The sequence below is a fragment of the Canis lupus genome, chromosome 2 (assembly GCF_011100685.1).
Source record: "Canis lupus familiaris isolate Mischka breed German Shepherd chromosome 2, alternate assembly UU_Cfam_GSD_1.0, whole genome shotgun sequence".
Taxonomy (NCBI): domain Eukaryota; kingdom Metazoa; phylum Chordata; class Mammalia; order Carnivora; family Canidae; genus Canis; species Canis lupus.
Window position 1 is genome coordinate 68,603,838 of NC_049223.1, and position 22,183 is coordinate 68,626,020.

The window sequence follows — 22,183 nt, forward strand, 5'->3', positions numbered from 1 at the left end:
CAGTGGCCCAGACCAGCCTCCTAACTCACCGGTGACCACATTTTCCAAACCAAAACTTAGAACTCGTGGTCTGACAAAGAATTTAAGAATTTCTGGTCACCTTCCAAGAGTAAGAGAGAATATTGGAATCTCTAGGCTAATCTCTGTCGTTAAAGAGGACATTAGGTTGGAAATCTTTAAATTCAGGATTTCCTCTTAATCAGGAATTGTTCATACATTATATCATTGAAACGTGAAAAGAGCCCCAGGAGGTAGCTAATAGCTATTTCCATTAATAGTTGAGAGCACTCAGAGAGAGGAAATAACTTGCCCAAGATGCTACGTTCCGGAAGTTTGAATTCTGTCTGTCAGGAAGGGTTCTTTGGGGTGTGTGTATGTGAGTGTGTGTGTGTGTATGTGTATGTGTCGCGCGGGGATGGGACAAGGAGAGGCGCAGAAACATCTTCGCAACTGCAGAACTGCAGACACGCACGCTATTTATTTGGGGCCTCGAAGAAGGGCAGCCAAGAACCGAGCTGCCCCGGTTGTCACTTCAGAGTTGGAAATCCCCGAGCAAAGGGCTGGGTGGCCGCCCCATCCCATCAGGGTCTGGCCCCAGGCCTCCCGGCTCGGGATGCGGGAAAAAGCCCCTCGACTTTGCAGGTCACAGCGCGGCCGCCGGGTCTCGCCTCTGCCCAGGTGCGGATGCGGAGGCCGCGGCGTGGGCGAACGACTCCCCTGGCCACGTACCGGCCCCCCCTCCCCGGTCACATGGACGCGCCTTCCGCAGCCGGGAGTGCGGAGAGGAACGAACCACGAGGAGGAGCGGGGGAGGCGCCGAGGGCAGTGGGTCACAGCCCCGCGGGGCAGGTGGGCGGGCCCAACCGCGCCGCGAGCCGGCCGGCCAGCCAGTCAGCGGGCGCGGGGGGCGGGCCAGTGGGCGTGCGCGCCGCGCCCCGCAGCGCCCCCTGAGGGGCGGTGGCGGGAGCTGGTTCCGGCTGCGCGCGCAGCGGTGGTGGCGGCGGCGCGATCGGCCGGGCTGTAACCGTCGTCCGTCCGGTAGCGGCTGGAGCGGCAGCGGCGGCCGGGCACGGCGCGAGGCGACGCCACAGGGCAGCGGCGGCAGCGGGGCCAGCGGCGGCAGCAGGAGACGCAGCGGCGGCCGCAGCAGCAGCAGCAAGACGGACTCGTGGACACGCGCCGCCGCCGCCGCCGGGCCAGGCCGGGTGTCGCGCGCCGAGGCTGGGGGGGAGTCGTCGCCGCCGCCGCCACCGCTACCGCCGCCGCCGCCGCCGCCGAGGTGACTGAGGAGAGAGGCGCCTCCTCGCTCCCGCCGCCGCCGGACTTCAATGCCCAGTCCCCAGCTCGCCAGCGTGAGTGCGCTCCTCCCGGGCGGCCCCCGCTCCGGCTCCCGGGGCCTCGGGGAAGGGGAGGGCGGGAGGCGCCGCAGCCATTAGTGCAGGCCCGAGACACGTCCCCGGAAGGAGGGCCGGGCCGGGCCGGGCCGGGGGCGGGGGGAGTGCGGCCGGGAAGCGTGGAGAGCGAGGGTGGGTGAGGAAGGGGGGACGGTGCGTGTGGAAGAATGTGGAGTGTCGGGAGGGAATGTGCGTGCGTGAGGGGGGACGGTGTGAGTTGGGGAGAGGGCTGGGTGTGCGTGTGCGCTGAGGGAAGACGGAGTCGGGGCGGGGAGTGTGGCTGAGCGACTTGGGGGCCGTGTCCGGGGGCAGTGCGTGTGGAGGACAGGGGGCGTGGGGGGCAGTGCGCGGGGGCGCGAGGGGTCGAGGGGGAGAGGGAGGAGGTGGGAGAGGGAGGGCGGCGAGTGTATGGGGTAGAGCGGGGGAGTGTGTGTGGGGAACCTGAGTGCGGTGTGAGGAGGGAGGCCGGGGAGAGGATGAATGGCAGCTGAGGGAGCGTGGAAGGGTGTGCCTGGGATTGTCCAGTGTGTGAGCGGGCGCCCTGGAGGCTCTCAGAGGTCGTGGGCGCCGTGTGTGGCGATGGTGAACCCTGCTCCTGGCCCTCAGTTCTTGGGTTCCACAGTGAGAACACGGTATAGGAATCGTCCTCTGGCTCTGGGATTTTTAAAAGAAAAGTCCTTCTTTTTTGGTGTGTGTGTGTGTGTGTGTGTGGAGGGGCAAATGCTTTGTGACATCGATATAAATTTCTGAATTTGTCAAGGACATGGTGGCCATCCTATCCTAGTCTGGCGCTCTGAGAGCTAACTAAAACAGTCTTGCGTAGTATTGCCCAGGGTCCTAGGCTTTCGCCTTCCGAGTGTTCAGAAGCATAGGCTGTTTTGTAAAGTGCTGCTAGTTTTTCAGGCGAAAGGTATTTTATCGTTGCATAAATGGGAAGAATTTTTATTAGGTTTTTGGCTCTTTTCTACTCTTCTGGAGAAATCTTTTAAGAAAAAAAAAAAATAATGTAGCACTGATGACGAAGAACAACCAGAGGCTAGTTTATTATTCCCTGGAGTTTGTCAAGAAGCATATAAAGTGTCTTAACAGTTGTAGCACCACTACTGTAGGCATGCTTGTCTGTTTGGAATTACTAAACTACAACTGCTGCTGGGTTAGAATATGGTAGTTATTTGCTGCCATGCTCTGTATTACAGAGTAATTTCAGACAGGAAGTGAGTGAAGTTATGCCTTGTTCAGTGTGCAAAAGGAAATGAAGGCTACAGAATGACACATTTTTTTTTTTTTTAAATTTTTTTTTTTAAATTTTTATTTATTTATGATAGTCACAGAGAGAGAGAGAGAGAGAGAGAGAGGCAGAGACACAGGCAGAGGGAGAAGCAGGCTCCATGCACCGGGAGCCCGATGTGGGATTCGATCCCGGGTCTCCAGGATCGCGCCCTGGGCCAAAGGCAGGCACCAAACCGCTGCGCCACCCAGGGATCCCGAATGACACATTTTTAAGGCTTCAGAATCACTTGCCAGCGTGCCATTGTGCTGGTGAAGATGGTGAGAAGTTGTTTGCCCATATTCTAATCTTGACATTTTAAAAATTGTTTCATATTGGATAGTAAATGGACATTGTTACAGACTTTTGCCAGATTCTTGTGTTGTGGAAGTAGGGGTTGTTGATAAGAGTACCTTGATACCGATTTTACACTTTAATGATGAGAAGTTTCTCAGAAGTTGGAAGTCTTTCAATAGGATAAGCAAAGAGTATGGTAGTCCTTTTAATAGTAGACCTAATAGAATTATAGGCCAGAACATCAGTGTATAATTAGGAGTCAGAAATTGTTTTTCTAGAGTGTCCTTTTTTTTCATCACTAGCATGCTTTGTGCTTTCAGAAATAGTAAATAGTATTGTTAACTAATATTTAGTGGGAGATTGGATTAATTAGTATTAAGGGTCTACTGTGTACCAGGTATTTTTACACACTCTCACTTAATTCTCAGTTACTATAAAGATGGTTGCATTTATTTGGCACATACTGAGTGGTTTCTATAGGCTAGGCACTTGCCATACAGTGATGAGCCCTCGATGATTTACAGTGATGAGATGAAGAGATCTAAAGACTCAAAGAAGAAGTTAAGTAACTTGTCCTAGGACACAAGATAATAAGAATTGGAGCTGGATTAAAAACCCAGGTCTTTCTGACTCCTAAATCCTTGGTTTTTCCACTACACCATTACCACCCTCTCAATAGGTTGTCTCACTTTGAGGTTTCTCAACCACACAGTGACCTAGCAGCTTGTACAGATGAGAAGTGTTGAATTTAATGCAGAAGACTAGATGGCTGAAGGCAAGGGGATCATTTAGGAGATGCTGACTTGAGGCTCTTTGGGGCCTAAGCTAGGCTTTTATGTGGGTGGAGATTCTGCCTTGAAACTCTTGGGGCCCCAGGGTGTGTGCTTTGAGACATAGTTTTTATGAGGCACCTGGGATATGTCTGGGAGAGGAAAGTCTGATTAAAGAAACCCAGCAGCCTTTTATGTTTTTTATTTTGGGGGAGAGAAAGAGTGTATTTATTGGGGCATTTATTGGCGCTAAGAGTCAACTAGAAGTTGTCACTCCTATGTGAAAGTCTTTCTGTTCAGCTGTATGAGATATTTAACTCAGGAGATTGTGAAGATCAAATAAGAAAATATATGTGGAAGTACTTTGTTAATTATAAATTGAACTACAGATTCAAAATATTACCACTAAGACCTTTTTTACTAAGGCAACAGTTTGTTATATTTGGTAACTGGAAAAAGCTAGCATTTAGGACACCTATACAAATGAAAAATTGTTTAGAATTGCTGAACTGGGTCTATTCTGACTCAGAACAGCAAAAGTCAAACCACTCCCTCCATGAGTCAGTCAAGTAATATTTAATTTGAACTAACTAAATTTATAAGCAGAAACCATTTACAACATCATTGAACTTTGGTGGCACTAGGGAAGAGTAAACGTTTGAATGCTTTTGCATATAACTTTCTTAAAAAGTTTGGAAATCGCATATTTATATTTCCTTGAAAAGACATTTGTGTGAAACAAGATAAAATATTTTTAAGATTTAACTCTATTCTATTTATTTAACATTTTGTCTTTTAAAGGTGGCATTTTTGTATGCAGTAGTTATAGAACTATGATTTTTGACACATAGAGTTTAAATTTAGTAGAGGTTTATTTAACAGGGTTTGTACTGTTCCTTTTTGTTGGAATGTGGGATTAGTAATCAGTGAAGCCTCTTACTGCATCTTACAAATAAGATGCAGAAGAACAGTACATAAATTTTTAGCTGTTGCTCTTGGAAGAGTAAAACTTAAGTGAGAGTGAAACCCAAGTTAGCTCAATTTCTTCAAATGCTATGTAATCAGCTATATTACTTAGAGAGGTTGGGGATTTTTAAAAACTGAGCAACTGGAAATCAAGATCCGTAATTTTAACACGGTAGACTTAGTTATGTTTATTGAGTAGGGCCGTAGTAGAGATCTTGAGGTCTTAGGACCCTTGTGAAGTCCAACACGATGTTTCAGGTTTCAACATTCCCTTCTTGAGAATTTTATTATGCTGAATCATAAATCATTTTACTTAATGAAGTTCATAATAATCCTTTGAATAAGTGGCACTTTCATTTGTACAGATAAGGAGATTGATTTATAGAATCAATTGTTGAATTCCAGATTTTGAAATCTAAGTTAAAAATATCAGTAAATAGATGGCAGTAGATGAAAAAAGTTTCCCCTTGAGGCTTAAGGTACTTTTAAATCTCTTGCTAAACTTCATTTTTTAGTTAACTCTGGTCATTATATAGGAATTAAGTGGATATTCTAAAGTTGGCCTTTTTTGTTTGAAATTTAGTTTTTAGGTTTTTTTTTAAAACAATGCTAAAGTTACTTGGATCCTTTTTTGTGAGGGTATGTTGCTGCTTTGAGATGTTTCTTGAGATACTAGTTGGGTTATATAGAAATGATGATTATTCTCTAAATTTATAAAGTGAGAGTCTGTAATACTACAATTCACATAATTTTGTACCTTGGGTTTGTTAGTGAACAGTGGATACCAGCAATTACAACTTTTTTGGGAAATGGTGATTTGAGCCTGTTAATCTGGAATGTTAGAAAAGCCTTTTATCCATTTTCATCTTTAGGGTTAGTATATGTATAGAAGTGTCTGTAGCTTTCTCTGGTTATCTTTTGTTTTATTGACTGAACCACATTCTCTAGCTTCCTTGACTTCCTGGCCACTCTCTTGGGACTTGCAGCCCTATAGGATTGCTTGGTGTAGAGCTCAAGTAGATATTATATGTTTTGTTTTTTGCTCCTTGGAGTTGTAGAGGTCTAAGCTAAACCAGAAACTATCACTACTCTAGCACTTCTAAGAAAGAAGCTACACAGCATTGCAGGCTCTGTCCACTTTCCACAGTTACCCTGTGGAGTTACCAGGACCCAGGTGAGAAAATGACCCTTTCCCCCCCCCCCCCCCCCCCCCCCGAACTGTCTGTTCAATCAACATAGACTGACAGGGTACAAAATCTTTCCTGGGGGTGCCTGGGTGGCTCAGTGGTTGAGCTTCTGCCTTTGCCTCAGGTCGTGATCCTGGAGACCCGGGATCAAGCTCCCTGCATGGAGCCTGCTTCTCCCTCCGCCTGTGTCTCTGCCTCTCTCTCTCTCTCTCTCTCTGTGTGTCTCTCATGAATAAAGAAAATCTTAAAAAAACAAAAACAAAACAAAACTTTCCTAGAAAAAAGACTATGAGGAGTTGACAGATTATACCGACAGTTTTTATGTGATTTTAATACAAATGTTTTTTGTTTTCCTGCACTGATTTCTTATACCCATAGGTTCTGTAACACAGCGTCCACTCCATTTTAAGTGGCCTAGAAACTAAATCTCATCATTTGAATGTATATTTACATTGCACAACATTGCCTTTTGAAACTGCAGAGAAGTTTAAGCTTTTCTACAACCCTTTCTTTGCTAGTTGAGCCTGTTTTGAAAAAATATTTTGACGATAAGAATGGTCTTTACCTTTAGAGAAATTTAATTCCTTTCATAGTATTTTTGGGTTGAAATTTCATTCTTCTCAGAAAATGTTAATTCTTTTGGCATAAAATGCACACATGATATATTTGCTTTAGCAGATCAGATAAATTGCTTTGTGTTTTTATTTCTGCAGTGGTCAAAAATGTTGGCTCTTAACTAATGTATCGTTTGACAAGAATTCAAATTCACAATCAGTCTGCTTTCTTGTAGTCCTTTAGTTTTAGTTGATATTTGAGCATAAGGTTTTTTTTTTTTTTTTTCAGTCTTTTACAGGAGACATTCACTAGATTGTATCATCACAGTATCCATAAATTGGATTTATATACATATGTTGATATTTACTGTTTTTAGTAGGAAAACAAATTGATGTGTTTTCTACTTTCCATTATTAGTGAAAAGCCTATCATGAGGGAACAGAGTGACTGGTTAGTGCAGAAGGATATGAGTCATCGGTAGGATTTGTCAGCAAATTGAGAAGGATATGATGGAGAAACAATAGACTATAGTGACATTATTCTTCATTCCACACGTGTAGTTACAAACAAGTTTCCTTTTGGTGATTGGTTTAAATTATTCAAATAATTTAGATCTTTCTCGATGAAAGTCACTTCAAATTTTAAGTCATAGACTATAACCTAAATTGTTTCTCTGATGAACTGAGATCTTTAGTTGGAGGTTATCAGCAAGTAGAATTTAAACTCCTATATGTTTAGTAGGAAAAATAATTCACCTATGCCATAGGAATTAGTAAGTTGTCTATTTTTGTGAAGCTTGTTAATTATGAAGCTACTCAGTAGATCATAAGATGCGCACAAACGTGGCCTGTTTGTTTCTTCTCATTGAGCAAAGAGTTGCCTACTGCTGCTCATACTTTTAAATTCCTAAGAGCTTTTATTGCATTTGAATTGGTTTGAAATTCTCAGCATGGTCAAAGCCTCCTAGACTTAACCTAACCAAAGAGTCCTTTCTCAATCATGTTACCATGGCCCTTCACTGATTGTACAATCTTGTCATAAAAGTTTTACCTTTCCTCTGAAGTCTTAATTAATCCTTCTCCATTCTATTCATACTTTGGGTCTTCAAAGTATATAGCATTAATATGAAATTTTAATGTCCTTTATAAAATGTTTTTCATCCACCTGGATTCTTCTAGTATCTTAATCCTCGATAGTGTTTGTATGGTATGCACAAAGAGCTCCACAAATGCATGTTGTAAGATTGGATATGCTGCATTTTAGTATTATTCAGAGGTGGTATATTGTCCGCTGTCTCAGTAAGCATTTGGAGGAAGAGAACAGGAGATTAAATTTTGCGTTAAGTGGGAAGAGAAGGAAGGTGGATCCATGTTGAACTAAGCTGGTGAGCAAAGAATAATAATCCCTTGACATGGCATTATAGAAGTATTTCACCATTTTTACTTTCGTGTTTTAATGTGAAACAACTGCTTTCACTGTATGTTTTTTAAAGATTGCAAATGTTGTGTTTTATGAAAATAAACATCAAGCCATTATTGGACAATTAGTGGGAAGAAAGTATATTTTAAGAAGCCATCAGAAGCTCCAAATAGAATGATTTGGGTTCTGTTTATCTTGTATTATTCTCAGTACATAGAGAGATGGCTGTGAAGTACAATGTGATTTATAAAAAGCAAGTTTAGGAGAGGAAGTGAAGTGTAACTTAACTGGTTTTAGGGGAAACTTGGACCAAACTGCCCTAACAGCAGAAAAATTTCAGGGGCTCAAACAAAAGAATTTATGCTGACAAGATGTAATTTGGAATGTTTTTATTCTGTATCCTGTACATAGTGAGCTTCCTTCTCTTCTTATTGGTGGTGAATATTTGAATAAGACCTTTAAATAATGCTCAATGCATTTGACAAAATGGGGAAATGAAAGAGTTAAGCTGACCCATAAACTGCTCAGCTCTAAAACTTGTATTTTAAATAATGCTAACAATAGCCTGGAAGTTCTTACTTTGCATGCTGCTCCTGTGCTGTAGGTTATTTTGAAAGGTGATTCAAATAACCTTTTCCCAAGTATCTATTTTGCAACCTCAGGAACTCACAGCTGTTACAGTCATTCTAACTGTCCTGATATAGCTCAGAAAATATTCAAGTGGTGTTGACAGGATGAATCCAGGTGTCCCTTTGGATTTTCTCCCCCCTCCCCTTTTCTTTCTTTCTTTCTTTCTTTCTTTCTTTCTTTCTTTCTTTCTTTCTTTCTTTCTTTCTTTCTTTCTTTCTTTCTTTCTCTCTCTCTCTCTTCTCTCTCTCTCTCTCTTTCTTTCTTCCTTCCTTCCTTCCTCCCTCCCTCCCTCCCTCCCTCCCTCCCTCCCTCCCTTCCTTCCTTCCTTCCTTCCTTCCTTTCTTGATTTTCACTACTGAATTTGCTTTTTTACAATTGGAGTTCAGAATCTCAAATACATTTCTTTATTAGTGAAATAATCAATTCACTGTTTCTGGGTTAATGTATATTAATGTTGGAAACTAAATTAAAATGGTTAAGACTTAAATTGTTCTCCAGGAAAATTACTTAGTCTTTTGAGGTTAAAAGAAGGATGTAAGAAAAGAAGAAAACAAATATTAGAATTTAATTATATGGGAATGCTGCTGAATTTGAGTTACTTTTTATTGTATAAGGGAGATTACCACAGTTATTTAGAAAAATAATATGCTTAAACTTTATAATAAAGAGGCTTGGGAATCTTAAAGTGCACATAAACTAAAATCTTTAAGCATAAAGTCCGCGAAGAGGATAGCCATGATACCTTTGCCTGGAAGTGAAAAGTGTGAATGAATAGAATCAATTTAATAGAGCTTTTTAGCTTAATTTGTAAAAGATTCACTGAAATCAATAATACCCAATATTAGAATTCTGCTGGTAGGATTTTTAATATTATTACGGGTATTCAAATAATTTTTTAGAAAAAGTGAAAATTGGCTATAGTCCTGTTACCTCCATTTAAATTTTATTTATAGAAGGAAAAACATTTTCGGACAATGAATTCAGCTGGAGAATTTGCTAATCTTTAGAAGAACAGTACAGAATTGAAAACTAAATATTTTCGAGTATGGCATGAAAATATTTAATATAATTTTTGTCTCAGAGTTATTTGTAGAGGGTAGGAATTTCTAGAAAATGACAAGTACTTCTAATCACTAGGGTACATACAAATTTGAAAACCACTCCCTTTTCGTGTGAGTGGGAACAGGGCCCACAAGACTTCAGTAAATAACGGTTACTGTTCTCAGAAGCAGGTGCGATTGTTGGTTAATTGCTTTCCTTTCCTTTCTGAGTGGCAGGCCATGTATCTCATGCTGGTTCTGAAATGTTAAGATATTTTCCCACCATCAAGGTCATAATTTCTTTTTACATAAGTGATTATTGATTTCTGTACTGGAACTTGATTCTCAAGTTCCCTCCTTAAATGAGGAAGTGGAAAAGTGGGAATAACCAAGAGAGTAACTATGAAACTTTTTTTTTTTAGCAGTAAAGAAGCTATTTTTAGCTTGTTTACAGATATTTTGGATTCCAATTTGTGTAGAATTTAATGATACCTCTTTTCCTTATCAGCTCCCCGGGTCTGTATAGTAGGGGATGGCAACTAACATTAATTTGAATTGTATACAATTTTAGTTTGATAAATGCAACCATAGAGGGATGAACAAAGATAAGTAGCAGAGAAAGTAGAACTATTATTTCCATAAGGTTCTGATGAGATGGGAGTAGATTTATCAAAGAGGAGTATGATTTCAGTTTGAGACCAGTTAACTAGAAAACTAATTAGCAAAGTTAAGTTCTATTTAATGAACAAGTTCTTAAGATACCTTTTTTTCCCAAATGGTCAGAATGCAGTAGATACAGTAGTACTTTATGGATGAATTTCTCTACTTTTCTTCCTTTATAATTGTGATGATTTTATGGTTTGTTGTTTGAATAGTCTCAGAATATTAAGTTAGGTTTCTGTTAGTTCTTGCTGTTACTCAGGGCCTTAGCTCTTTTTTCATAGACCTCACATCCAGTTTGTGGACAGATCTACCTTAAAGTGTATCCTTTTTTTTTAATTTATTTATGATAGTCACACACACAGAGAGAGAGAGAGGCAGAGACATAGGCAGAGGGAGAAGCAGGCTCCATACACCGGGAGCCCGACGTGGGGGATTCGATCTCGGGTCTCCAGGATCTCGCCCTGGGCCAAAGGCAGGCACCAAACCCGCTGCGCCACCCAGGGATCCTAAAGTGTATCTTTTTTTTTTTTTTTTTTTTTCCTAAAGTGTATCTTGAAACTAATGTGTTCTTACGCTGTCTACTGCTGCTACTGTGGTCCATGCTATTTCTCTTGGATTATGGCAATGCCTCTTACCAGATCTCCCTGCTTCTACTCTTCCTACTTGTATAATCTGTCTCCACATAGCAGTGAAAGCGGTCTTTTTAAACATAAATTGTCACTCTTGATTGAAACTGTCTCATTTTTCTTGTAATAAAGTCCAAATACTTACATTGTCCTGTAAGGCTCTCTTATTTCTTTGACACCCTATTCATTCCATTCCCTTTTGCTCCGGTAGCACTGGCCCCCTTGCTGTTCCTAGAACACTCCAAGCATGGCCCCACCTCATAACCTTTGCAACAGCTAATCCCTTTGCCTAGAATGCTCCCTCAAATATGTTTGGCTCACACCCCCAGGTCTTGGATAAAATGTCACTTTTTTCAGTGAGGCCTTACCTGATAGCCTTATTTAAAATGGGAAGCCCTCTGCGTTCTGGCACTGTAGTTTCCCCTGCTTTGCATTTTTGTCCATAACAGTGGCATATTTTGCCTTTTTCTGCCTTCTAAAGTAAAAGATCCACTCTGATAAGAATTTTTGTTTACTACTCTTGCACTTCTAAACTCTAACACAGGGCACCTGGGTGGCTCAGTTGGTTGAGTGCCTTTGGCTCAGGTCACGATCCTAGGACCTGGGATGGAGCGCTGCATTGGGCTTTCCCTCTGCCTGCTGCTCCCCTTGCTTGTACTTTCTCTCTGTCAGATAAACAAATAAAATCTTTTTAAAAAGTACTATGACACATAGTATGTGTCTAATAAATACTTGAATTATTAATTGTTAAATTTATTAATAAATTGTTAATTAGCCAAATTGTAAGGAAGATGTCTTAACTCTTCATAAGAATTAATTTTTTAAAAAGATTTTATTTATTTATTCATGAGAGATACACAGAGAGAGAGGCAGGCTCCATGGAAAGAGCCTGATGTGGGACTCGATCCTGGGACTCCAGGATCACACCCTGGGCTGAAGGCAGGCACTCAACTGCTGAACCACACAGGTGTCCCTAAGAATTAATTTTTAACTATAGACAGATTATTCATACTTAAGAGAGGTGCAGGGTCCTTGCTGAAGTGAGATGAATTTGTTTTAGGAAGAAATTGTTGCAAGGTTTTAGCCTATATGCACTGTATAAAGGTTTTAGCCTTTTTGCACTATAATGCTTTCATGTTGCCTGTTTGTACAAACCAAGCTGACTTAAATTTGCATGACTTCCTGTAGAATTTCTGGTAAGAAAAGTAACAGTAAATGTATGCTTCCTTGTTTTTCCAGAACTTTGCCTTTATATTTTTTTCTTAGATCTAGACTTCTTTATTGTACATTTATATTATAATGTATTGTTTTAATTTGATGAATTCTGGCATAACCATCAAATTAGAGAGTTATATCATTTACTTCAATAGAGGATTTCTCAGTGGAAAACGTGATGTGGGGGGATCCCTGGGTGGCTCAGCGGTTGGGCGCCTGCCTTTGGCCCAGGACGTGATTCTGGAGTCCCAGGATCGAGTCCCACGTTGGGCTCCTTGCATGGAGCCTGCTTCTCCCTCTGCCTGTGTCTCTGCCTCTCTCTCTCTCTGTGTCTCTCATGAATGAGTACATAAAATCTTAAAAAAAGAAAAAGAAGGATCCCTGGGTGGTGCAGCGGTTTGGCGCCTGCCTTTGGCCCAGGGCGCGATCCTGGAGTCCCGGGATCAAATCCCACGTCGGGCTTCCGGTGCATGGAGCCTGCTTCTCCCTCTGCCTGTGTCTCTGCCTCTCTCTCTCTCTCTCTGTGACTATCATAAATAAATAAAAATTAAAAAAAAAAAGAGAAAACAATGTGAGTGGATTGACAGGATTTTTATTTATTTTTTTTAAAGATTTATTTATTTATTCAGAGAGAGCGAAAGAGAGGCAAAGACACAGGCAGAGAGAGAAACAGGCAGAGAGAGAAGCAGGCAGAAAGAGAAGCAGGCTCCACGCAGGGAGCCGGACGTGGGACTCAATCCCTGGTCTCCAGGATCACACCCCGGGCTGCAGGCAGCGCTAAACCGCCACGCCACCGGGGCTGACCTTTTATTTATTTATTTATTTTTTTAAGATTTATTTATTTACTTATTTATTCATTCATTCATTCATTCATTCATTCATTGAGAGAGCGAAAGAGAGGCAGAGACACAGGCAGAGAGAGAAGCAGGATTGACAGGGTTTTTAAAAGGATGCTTATGTTTGGTTTGCCCTCAAGTTCTCTATATATATGTTTGATTTAGAATTGGAAATCCCAGAAAAGAACCTGAATTTTACTCAGTAATTTAATTTCTTTAACAAAGAACAAAATTGTCTGGAATTGTGTAGGTACGGGCCTGCCTGGGACAGAGCTCTCTTAAGGCTCTTTATAAGCCTATGGTTATAGCACTTTTGAGAACATGGTTAAATTGTAAATCATCGTAGGGTTCTTTATCACCCTAGAATTAAAAAAAAAAAAAGAGGTAGTACATGTACATGGGAAAAACAAAACATTTCAAAAGGTATGTACTATGATAAAGTAAATCATGCTTCTGGCCTTCAGCTCCTGTCACCTTCACCCCGACAACCAGTTACCTCTTTGTAACTTTCCAGATTGTTGATGGGTTTGAAAGCTAATGTAGCACTCTCAAATATTTCAATATGTACTGTTCATACTGTCATGTGCTCTTTTCAGTTATCAGTGTCTCAGCTTTCCATATTTCATATAGATCGGTTTTATTCTTTTTTAACATCAGCATAGTTTTCCATTTTAAGAATATGTAATGATTAAGTGATTGTTGTTGTTGTATTCATGCATTTGAGTTTTTTGATTCTCATCGAGTTTAGATGTTAGCACTAGAGTATCAACACAGGACATTTAAACTCTAACATAAACCTCTTCAAAGTTTTTAAGTAGCCTCTGTTGTGTTCCTTAGTCTTACTGGTAGTACACTATCTTAGCTTGGTTGGCCTCTGCTTGCTTGTTCTTCCAGCCTCTTTCTTCATTCCTTTTGCTCTTTCTCTTTTCCCTCCCTTCTTGATTTAAAAGGATTTCTCTGTTACAAACCATTTCTTCTAATACTGCAGTGAAGTCACCTTCTTTGGTTAAAAATGGAAATGTTGCATAGGAAATGGGAATGTCCCAAATTCAACATTTAAAAGGTTCTATAGGGATGCCTGGGTGGCTCAGCGGTTCAATGTCTGCCTTTGGCTCAGGGCGTGATCCTGGGTCTGGGAATTGAGTCCCACATCAGGCTTTCCATGGGGAGCCTGCTTCTCCCTCTGCCTATGTCTCTGCCTCTCTCTCTTCCTCTCTCTGTCTCTCATGAATAAATAAATAAAATCTTAAAAAAAGAAAAGGTTTTATAAAGGTAAAATCACTTAATGTCAGAGAGACAGGTTTAGAAGAAAGTTTTCCTGTAAGATGTACAGGTGCTGAGTTTATGCTAAAATACAAGGCTATAACTTTTGAGTACTTTCCAGCTGTGGTAGACTGTTAATGATTTTTTTTTACAGACTGCTTTGTATTCTTATGTCTGTTATAGGAATTAACATTAGTTTATCTGAATTGACAGGTGCAAGAGCATTTAACTGTTGATGCATAGTTGAACTCTTGGGGGTGGGAGAAGGAACAGAAGCTTGTTTTTATCATGTATCTGTTAACATTGATAGAACATACTGTTTCGTTTGATGGAAATTCCTTTGCCGGGGATCTCAGTGTGTGTTAAGAATTGAAAATCTAATAATGAATCCTTATCTTTGGAAGTGGTCCTTCCAAAATGAGGTTGGAGGAGTAAGATGGCATAAAACTTGTTCTCTTTGCTGAGCAGACAAACATTGGAGACTAGGTAGAAAACTTAATGCTAGAGATGTAACCTTTCAAGCCTGGCCATCACTACAAAGCAGGTCTTTCAGTGCCTTTACTCAGCTGACACACATATTAGCATGATAACATCATTTAACCAAAGGGATTCAAACAGGTTAGAATTTCCTTGTGTTTTGCTTTTCACTGCATGCAGAGCATTGTTCTTGAATGGTTACTTTAATAATCTTTTCTCCCCTTATTTAAGGTCACAGAGTTGTAGATCAACATCCAAGCAAATATTTGCAGAAAAGTTATAGTTTCATGAAGAAGATTATGGCTTGAAAAATATGTGGATACCGCCATAATCAAAATTGAAGGAAAAATGAATAGTTAGGAGACCTGGGTTCTTGTCTTTGGTCTGCTACTAATTAGTCATGTGGTCTTAGTTAATTCATTTTAACCTCTCTTGCTCCCAAACATCATCTTGGGTTTTTTGTTTGTTTGTTTGTATTTTAAAGATTGGAGTTGTTGTTGCTCTCTAAGCTTCTTCTGGCTTTATTTTTATTTATTTTTTTAAAAGATTTTATTCATTAGAGAGAGAGAGAGAGAGCGCGCGCATGCACAAGCAGAGGGAGCTGCAGGCTATTAGCTGAGCAGGCAGCATGCTGTGGGACTTGATCCCAGGACCCTGAGATCATGACCTGAGTCAAAGGCAGATACTTAACTGATTTAACTGCCCAGATGCCCTTCTCCTAGCTTTAAAATTCCTTGACTGCACAAGGAATACCCTATGAAATGTGTGATCTAAGGTGCCTGTGTTTGGGGATTACAGTTAGGAAAGTGGTGGTACATATTTTTTTCTTAGTTTGAATATTAGAAGTTTCATGATTTTACTGTAGTATATAACCTCTGCTGAGGTTAGATTGCCATTTTGAATTTCTTACATATCTTTCATATTTTAGGAATGTTTTAGTTTTGTGCTTTTGTCCATGGTAATATAGTCACAAGCATGTAACTTACATAATGCCATAAGAATATTACAAAAGACTTGTGAATAGAGTAGGCTTGAAAGTTTGTAGGCCTTGGTTCTTTCTTAAATGTATTTTAGTTTCTTCCTGAAAATGGTTCTATGGCCCTCTTTCATGTCTTTTTCTATCTGGTCAGTCCTCTTTTCAGAGACTACTAAATAAGCATTTATTGGTGGATTAGAGAAAAGGCAAGTGAAAGAACTTAGACCCTGTCCCTATTTCCAGAGCTATTTATTTCTGAGGATGTATGTATGTATGTAAGTAATTGCTGCACCCAACATGGGGCTTGAACTTGACCCTGAGATCAAGAGTCACTTGTTCTTATCAACTGAGCCAGCCAGGTGCCCCCAGAGGATTTTTTTTTTTTTAATTTTTATTTATTTATGATAGTCACAGAGAGAGAGAGAGAGGCAGAGACATAGGCAGAGGGAGAAGCAGGCTCCATGCACCGGGAGCCTGATGTGGGATTCGATCCCGGGTCTCCAGGATCGTGCCCTGGGCCAAAGGCAGGCGCCAAACCGCTGCGCCACCCAGGGATTCCCCCCCCCCCCCCCAGAGGATTTTATGATTATGTTGATGCTCTGATTAGCTAACTATAAAGACGATGATTTTGTTGATACTCTGAGCTAACTATAAAGATTGCTGTGTTTCAGTGCAACAGGCCCAAAATTATATTAAAAATTCTATCACTTTCTCACCTTGTTTTTGGTATGGGCAGAAGAATGCTGTGTGAATCAATGACCTTTAGATAAGCTTTTGTACTCTTGAGGTAGTGATGTGTTGTGAGAAATAGTTAAAAGGTCACCTGGACTAGGGGTGCCTGGATGGTTCAGGCAGTTGAACGTCCCAACTCTTGATTTTGGGTCAGGTCATGATATTGGGACCATGAGATCAAGCCCTGCATTGAGCTCTGTGCTGAGCATGGACCCTGCTTAAAGAGTCTCTCTCTCTCTCTCACCCTACCAAACCCCCTCACAGTCTTTCAAAAAAAAAATAAATAAATAAATAAATGAGAGAGAGAGAGAGAGAGATTGAGAGAGAGAAAAGGTAAATTGGACTTGAAATGATGGTATTTATGCATTAATTGAGGCAACAGGCATTATGGTACATTGGAAAAAACATTGGACTAACAGAAGACATTCGCCTTAGATAAATCATGAAGAAAGTTCACTTTCTGATCCTCTTTCCTCATTCCTTGTAGGTGGTAACAACTACTCAAGAGTTGTGAGGAAAATAAGTTAATTTTTTTGAAAAATACTTTATGGACTAGTGTTATAATTGGGGGCCGGTACATATCCTTTGGATAGAAAGAATTAAATCCTCAAAGTGAAATTTTGGTAAATATCCTTCATCGATTTACAAATATATCTTATTTTAATCAAAGTGTATATGTGAAGGACTTAATCATCAAAGCAGAAGAATAAGATCATTATGAACTTTATGAAGAATCTATGGAGGGAAGGTTTCTTTAAGGATCTTTCAATAACTATATTTAAAAATAATAAGGTCATTTAAAAATGACTTGAGTTACAAATCTTATTAACACAATTTTTTTTGAACTCCCTTTTGAAAAAAGAAAGACTTTTGAATTTCTGACTTTTAAAACTCTTGATCTACATTTTTATCCTAGTCTTCATAGATGACAATAATTTGAATTAATTAGAATTGGTGACCTTTAATGTCTTTGGACTCATAGAGTACATATTCTTGACTTTGAGCATGATGTTCACTATGCTGTCAACCTCCAGTTCATTTTATTTATGCTTTTCTCCTCTAGGTTTTTCGTTGGAATATACGTTGCACATTTATGGCGATTCTGAGCGTGAGGGCAGACTTCTGCCAGGCTCAGCACAGCGTTTTCGCTGACAAGTGAGCTTGGGGGTTCTATGTGCCATAATTAACATTGCCTTGAAGACTCTGGACACCGAGACTGGCCTCAGAAATAGTTGGCTTTTTTTTTTTTTTTTTATTATTGCAAGCATATTTCTTTTAATGACTCCAGTAAAATTAAGCATCAAGTAAACAAAAGTGGAAAGCAACCTACACTTTTAACTTGTCTCACTAGTGCCTAAATGTAGTAAAGGCTACTTAAATTTTGAATGTAGTTGGATTTTTTTGGAGTCCGAAGGTATCCATCTGCAGACATTGAGGCCCAAGTTGAATTTGGATTCAAGTGGATTCTAAATACTTCTGCTTACCTTGAAGAGAGAAGCTTCTTAAAGAATAAACAAGTTGAATAGAGAAAAACACTGATCGATATTAGGCATTTTAGTGGTCTTTTTAATGTTTTCTGCTGTGAAACATTTCAAGATTTGATTTTTTTTTTCATTTTCCCCATCACACCCACACACGCACGCTCACACTTTTTATTTGCCATAATGAACCGTCCAGCCCCTGTGGAGATCTCCTATGAGAATATGCGTTTTCTGATAACTCACAACCCTACCAATGCTACCCTCAACAAGTTCACAGAGGTAAGATTGTAGTATGGTCTACTTTTTGATTAATTTATTTTTTTACTTTTTGATTAATTTATAGAGTTATAAATGAACACCATTATAAAGAAATCTCTTATCACAAAGCCATTTATTTCTGTGATTAGGATATGGATGGTCATCCTACCAATCTTTGAATTGAGGTGAATTAGTTACAACAGATATTTAAAAGAACATTTGTGGGATTTTGGGAGACTTTAGAGATTATGTAGTCTTTTTTTTTTTTTAATATCCTTTCAACATAGTTCATATTTTTATTTATTTATTTATTTTAAAGATTTTATTTATTTATTCATGAGAGACACACACACAGATAGAGAGAGAGAGAAGAGGCAGAGACACAGGCAGAGGGAGAAGCAGGCTCCATGCAAGGAGCCTGATGTGTGACTCGATCCCGGGTCTCCAGGATCACATCCTGGGCTGCAGGTGGCACTAAACCGCTGCGCCACCAGGGCTGCCCCATATTTTTAAAAATAAAAATAATTAACATTTATTGAACATTTAGTATGTACCCAACATTACAGTACGCAGTTTTATGTATTATATCATTTACTACTCAAAATAGCCCTATGAGGTATGGGTACTGTTATTTTGTCCCTCCTACAGATTAGGAAACTGAGGTTCAGGGCAATTTAGTAATTTCCCTAAAGGTTATAGCATATGGTAGAATGGTCTCTGACTCAAAAACCCATGTCTGCCTCAAATATTCTGGCCACTTTTGATAAAAACCTACTCCAGAACTGTTTAGCAATAGTAACCATCATATACAAGGGTCAGAACCTTCAGGGAGGAAAGGTGTTACAGGTAACATTTTTATGTCCTACCCTTCATTTTCTCTGCTATATTTATGGACTAGACTTAGAGAGCTGGATGAACTCCCAGGGATTCTAAATCTACCCGTCTCATTTTACAGATGGCAAAACTGAGTTCAGAAGAGATTTTGAATTGCTGGAGGACACAAATACTATAAAAATTTCTACTATAACCTTTCAGGGAATGGCAACTATGGAGTTCATTTTAATAGGATTTGTTTTATATTTTGAAATGTTTAAAAATGACTCCATGTAATAACAACTATCCCAGGTCTGTTTTCGAAGGCCTTTTTGTGAAAAAGTCCTTTAGCAATTAAAATGACTTTACTCTTTAGATAACCAAATGACTAATCAACACCTCTTGTAGGATATAACTATTCCTGCTCATTTATACTTCTAATTCCCAGAGCTGCTTAACTTTGTGTACACAGTGTACAAGTTGATTGCAGGCCTGTGTGCCCTTAGGGTTGTTCAGTCACCTTTAAGCCTGGTTGAATTATGTGATCCTATTTTCAGCCTGTGGATTCCTTGGTTGTAGACTCCAAAAGTGGCAGAGGCCACTGTCCTACAACTATAAAAAGATGTTGGTGGCCCATCAAAGATAGATAGTCACTGGATTAGGCCTTACTATAGGAAAATTTTTAAAGGAGCAAGGCTCTGGCTGTAATTGTATGTTTATTGGCTTTTTTTGTGTGTTTGTTTATTGGCTTTGTAATATGATACCACTTTTTAAAAAAATTATTTATTTGAGAGAGAGAGGGAGAGAACACCAGCAGGGAGGTAGGGAGAGGGAGAAGCAGTCTCCCAGCTGTGTAGGGAACTCTACTTGGGGCTCAATCCCAGGACCCTGGGGTCGTGACCTGAGCTGAAGGTAGACACTTAACTGACTGAGTCACCCAGGTACTCTATGATATCACTTTTTAATCTTACTTTCAATATTACTTTTGTTTTTTTAATTTAATTTAATTTAATTTAATTTAATTTAATTTAATTTAATTTAATTTAATTTTTTAAAAAGATTTTAAGTAATCTCTACACCCAACAAGGGGCTTGAATTCAACAACCCCAAGATCAAGGATCGTATGCTCCACTGACTGAGATAGCCAGGCTCCCTGCTTTTGTTTCTTTAAATTAAAAAAGCAAAAACAATAAGTATTTTTACTATGTGAAAATCAGAAGATACATATAAGCAAAAGACAATTTAAAAATACTTAACTCTTAGTACCTAACTTCTAGATGTTTTTCTCTGCATATATGTGTATATTTACTTATATACACATAGATAGGATCACACTATGTTTTAAAAAATCTTCCCCCAACCTTTTTAGTATTATTTTTATAGCTGTCACATACTTTAACAGTTCTCCTGTTTTTGGACCATTAATGTTTCCATCATTTTACCATTCTAAAAAGCCCATGCTGAGCACACTGGTACCTGAATCTTTATATATGTCTTTAATTACTTTGTTAGTGTAAATTCTCAGAAGTAGCATTTCTAGGTCAAAATGTATATGTGCTTTTATAGTTTTTGTGACCTGTTACCTTTAGAAAGGTGATTGTGTTGGTGCTTCCCCTAAGAGCCTGAGTGTCCATTTGATATATTGCCACAATGAGAATGATTTTGATCTTTGTCCAAGAATGATATCTCATTGCTTCAATTTATAATAGTACATTTTTAAAGTTTTGGTTGCAGGTTCTAAAAGTATGTTCCCTTATGTTTGTTCTTCTTTAAAGGAACTTAAGAAGTATGGAGTGACAACTTTGGTTCGAGTTTGTGATGCTACATATGATAAAGCTCCAGTTGAAAAAGAAGGAATCCACGTTCTAGTGAGTGTGTAGTGTTTTAATTTTTCACTACAAACAACTAGTACCTTTTAAACTTAGCTATTTTTAAAACTGGGCACTTAGTATGGTTTTTAAGTTTATAGGAGATACAGTGTTGACAGCAATCTTTAAAAATTTTTGGATTTGCAGTTTTATTCATTTGTCCCCTTAAAGTCTATATATGCAGAGTATTTTCAACAAATGAAAAGCAAAATTGAATATACATTTACTTCAAGAAAATGGAAATTTGCATTTTGTTTTCTCTAGGAAATTAATTGCAATATTTAGTTTTTGTTTCTAGGCTACTTTTTTTTTTTTAAGGTTTTATTTATTTATTCATGAGAGACACACACAGAGAGAGGGGGCATAGACACAGGCAGAGGGAGAAGCAGGCTCCTGACGTGGGACTTGATCCCGGGTCTCCAGGATCACGCCCTGGGCCGAAGGCGGCGCTAAACTGCTGAGCCCCCCGGGCTGCCCATAGGCTACTGGTTTCAATCTAACTGAAAATAATTTTTTTTAAAGATTTCATTTATTTATTCATGAGACACACACACACACACACACACACACACACAGAGGCAGAGACATAGGCAGAGGGAGAAGCAGACTCCATGCAGGGAGCCCAACGTGGGACTCGATCCTGGGTCTCCAGGATCAGGCCCTGGGCTGAAGGTGGCGCTAAAATGCTGAGCCACCCAGACTGTCCTGAAAATAATTTTCATCAGAAGTTCTTAACTTACATGGAAATATAGTTAACCCTTGAATGCAGGGGTAGGGACACCAACCCTCACATAGTAAAAAATCCACATGTAACTTTTTACTTAACAAAAGCTTTACTAATAGCCTACTATTGACCAGAGGCTTACCAATAACATAAACAGGCCACTAGCATATATTTTGTATGTTGCATATATTATGTACTATATTCTTTAAAAAAAAAAAAACTTTTTAATTTTTATTTATTTTTTCATGAGAGAGAGAGAGGCAGAGACACAGGCAGAGGGAGAAGCAGGCTCCATGCAGGGAGCCCAATGTGGGACTCGATCCCGGGACCCCAGGATCCCGCCCCGGACTGAAGGTGGTGCTAAACCACTGAACCACCTGGACTGCCCTATGTACTATATTCTTATAATAAAGTTAGCTAGAGAAATTTTATTAAGAAAAAATAAGAGAAAATCCATTTATAGTACTATACTGTGTTTATTGGAAAAAATCTGCATGTAAGTGGACCCGTACAGTTCAAACCTGTGTTGTTTGAGGGTCAGCTGTATTCTCTCTCACTTTGCAAGTACTAATTAGTTACTTAGTGTTTTGTGAATAACCTATAGGGGACAAAGTCTGGAAAAAAGGTTTAGGAGAGGGAAAGGCATCTTGCTTCAGAGAATCAACATAGTTTCTGACACTTTGTGGTAAGTTTCTAAGTAGCTTTTGTGTGATTAGCTTTCTTTTG

General features: G+C 39.6%; 1 protein-coding gene across 2 annotated transcripts in view; it reads left to right on the top strand.

The window, feature by feature from the left end:
* The first annotated feature begins 1,001 nt into the window (after positions 1 to 1,001).
* Positions 1,002 to 22,183, top strand: part of PTP4A2 (protein tyrosine phosphatase 4A2) — a 31,661-nt gene continuing 10,479 nt past the window's right edge. Inside the window, exons 1-4 of one of the 2 annotated variants that reach the window (XM_038531267.1) lie at positions 1,002 to 1,352; positions 16,801 to 16,936; positions 17,377 to 18,073; positions 20,641 to 20,733. In XM_038531267.1, the coding sequence (XP_038387195.1) occupies positions 17,978 to 18,073; positions 20,641 to 20,733 (189 nt within the window). In that variant the 5' untranslated portion in view covers positions 1,002 to 1,352; positions 16,801 to 16,936; positions 17,377 to 17,977. The remainder of the gene's footprint in view (positions 1,353 to 16,800; positions 16,937 to 17,376; positions 18,074 to 20,640; positions 20,734 to 22,183) is intronic. The other variant, XM_038531265.1, reaches the window with a different exon arrangement.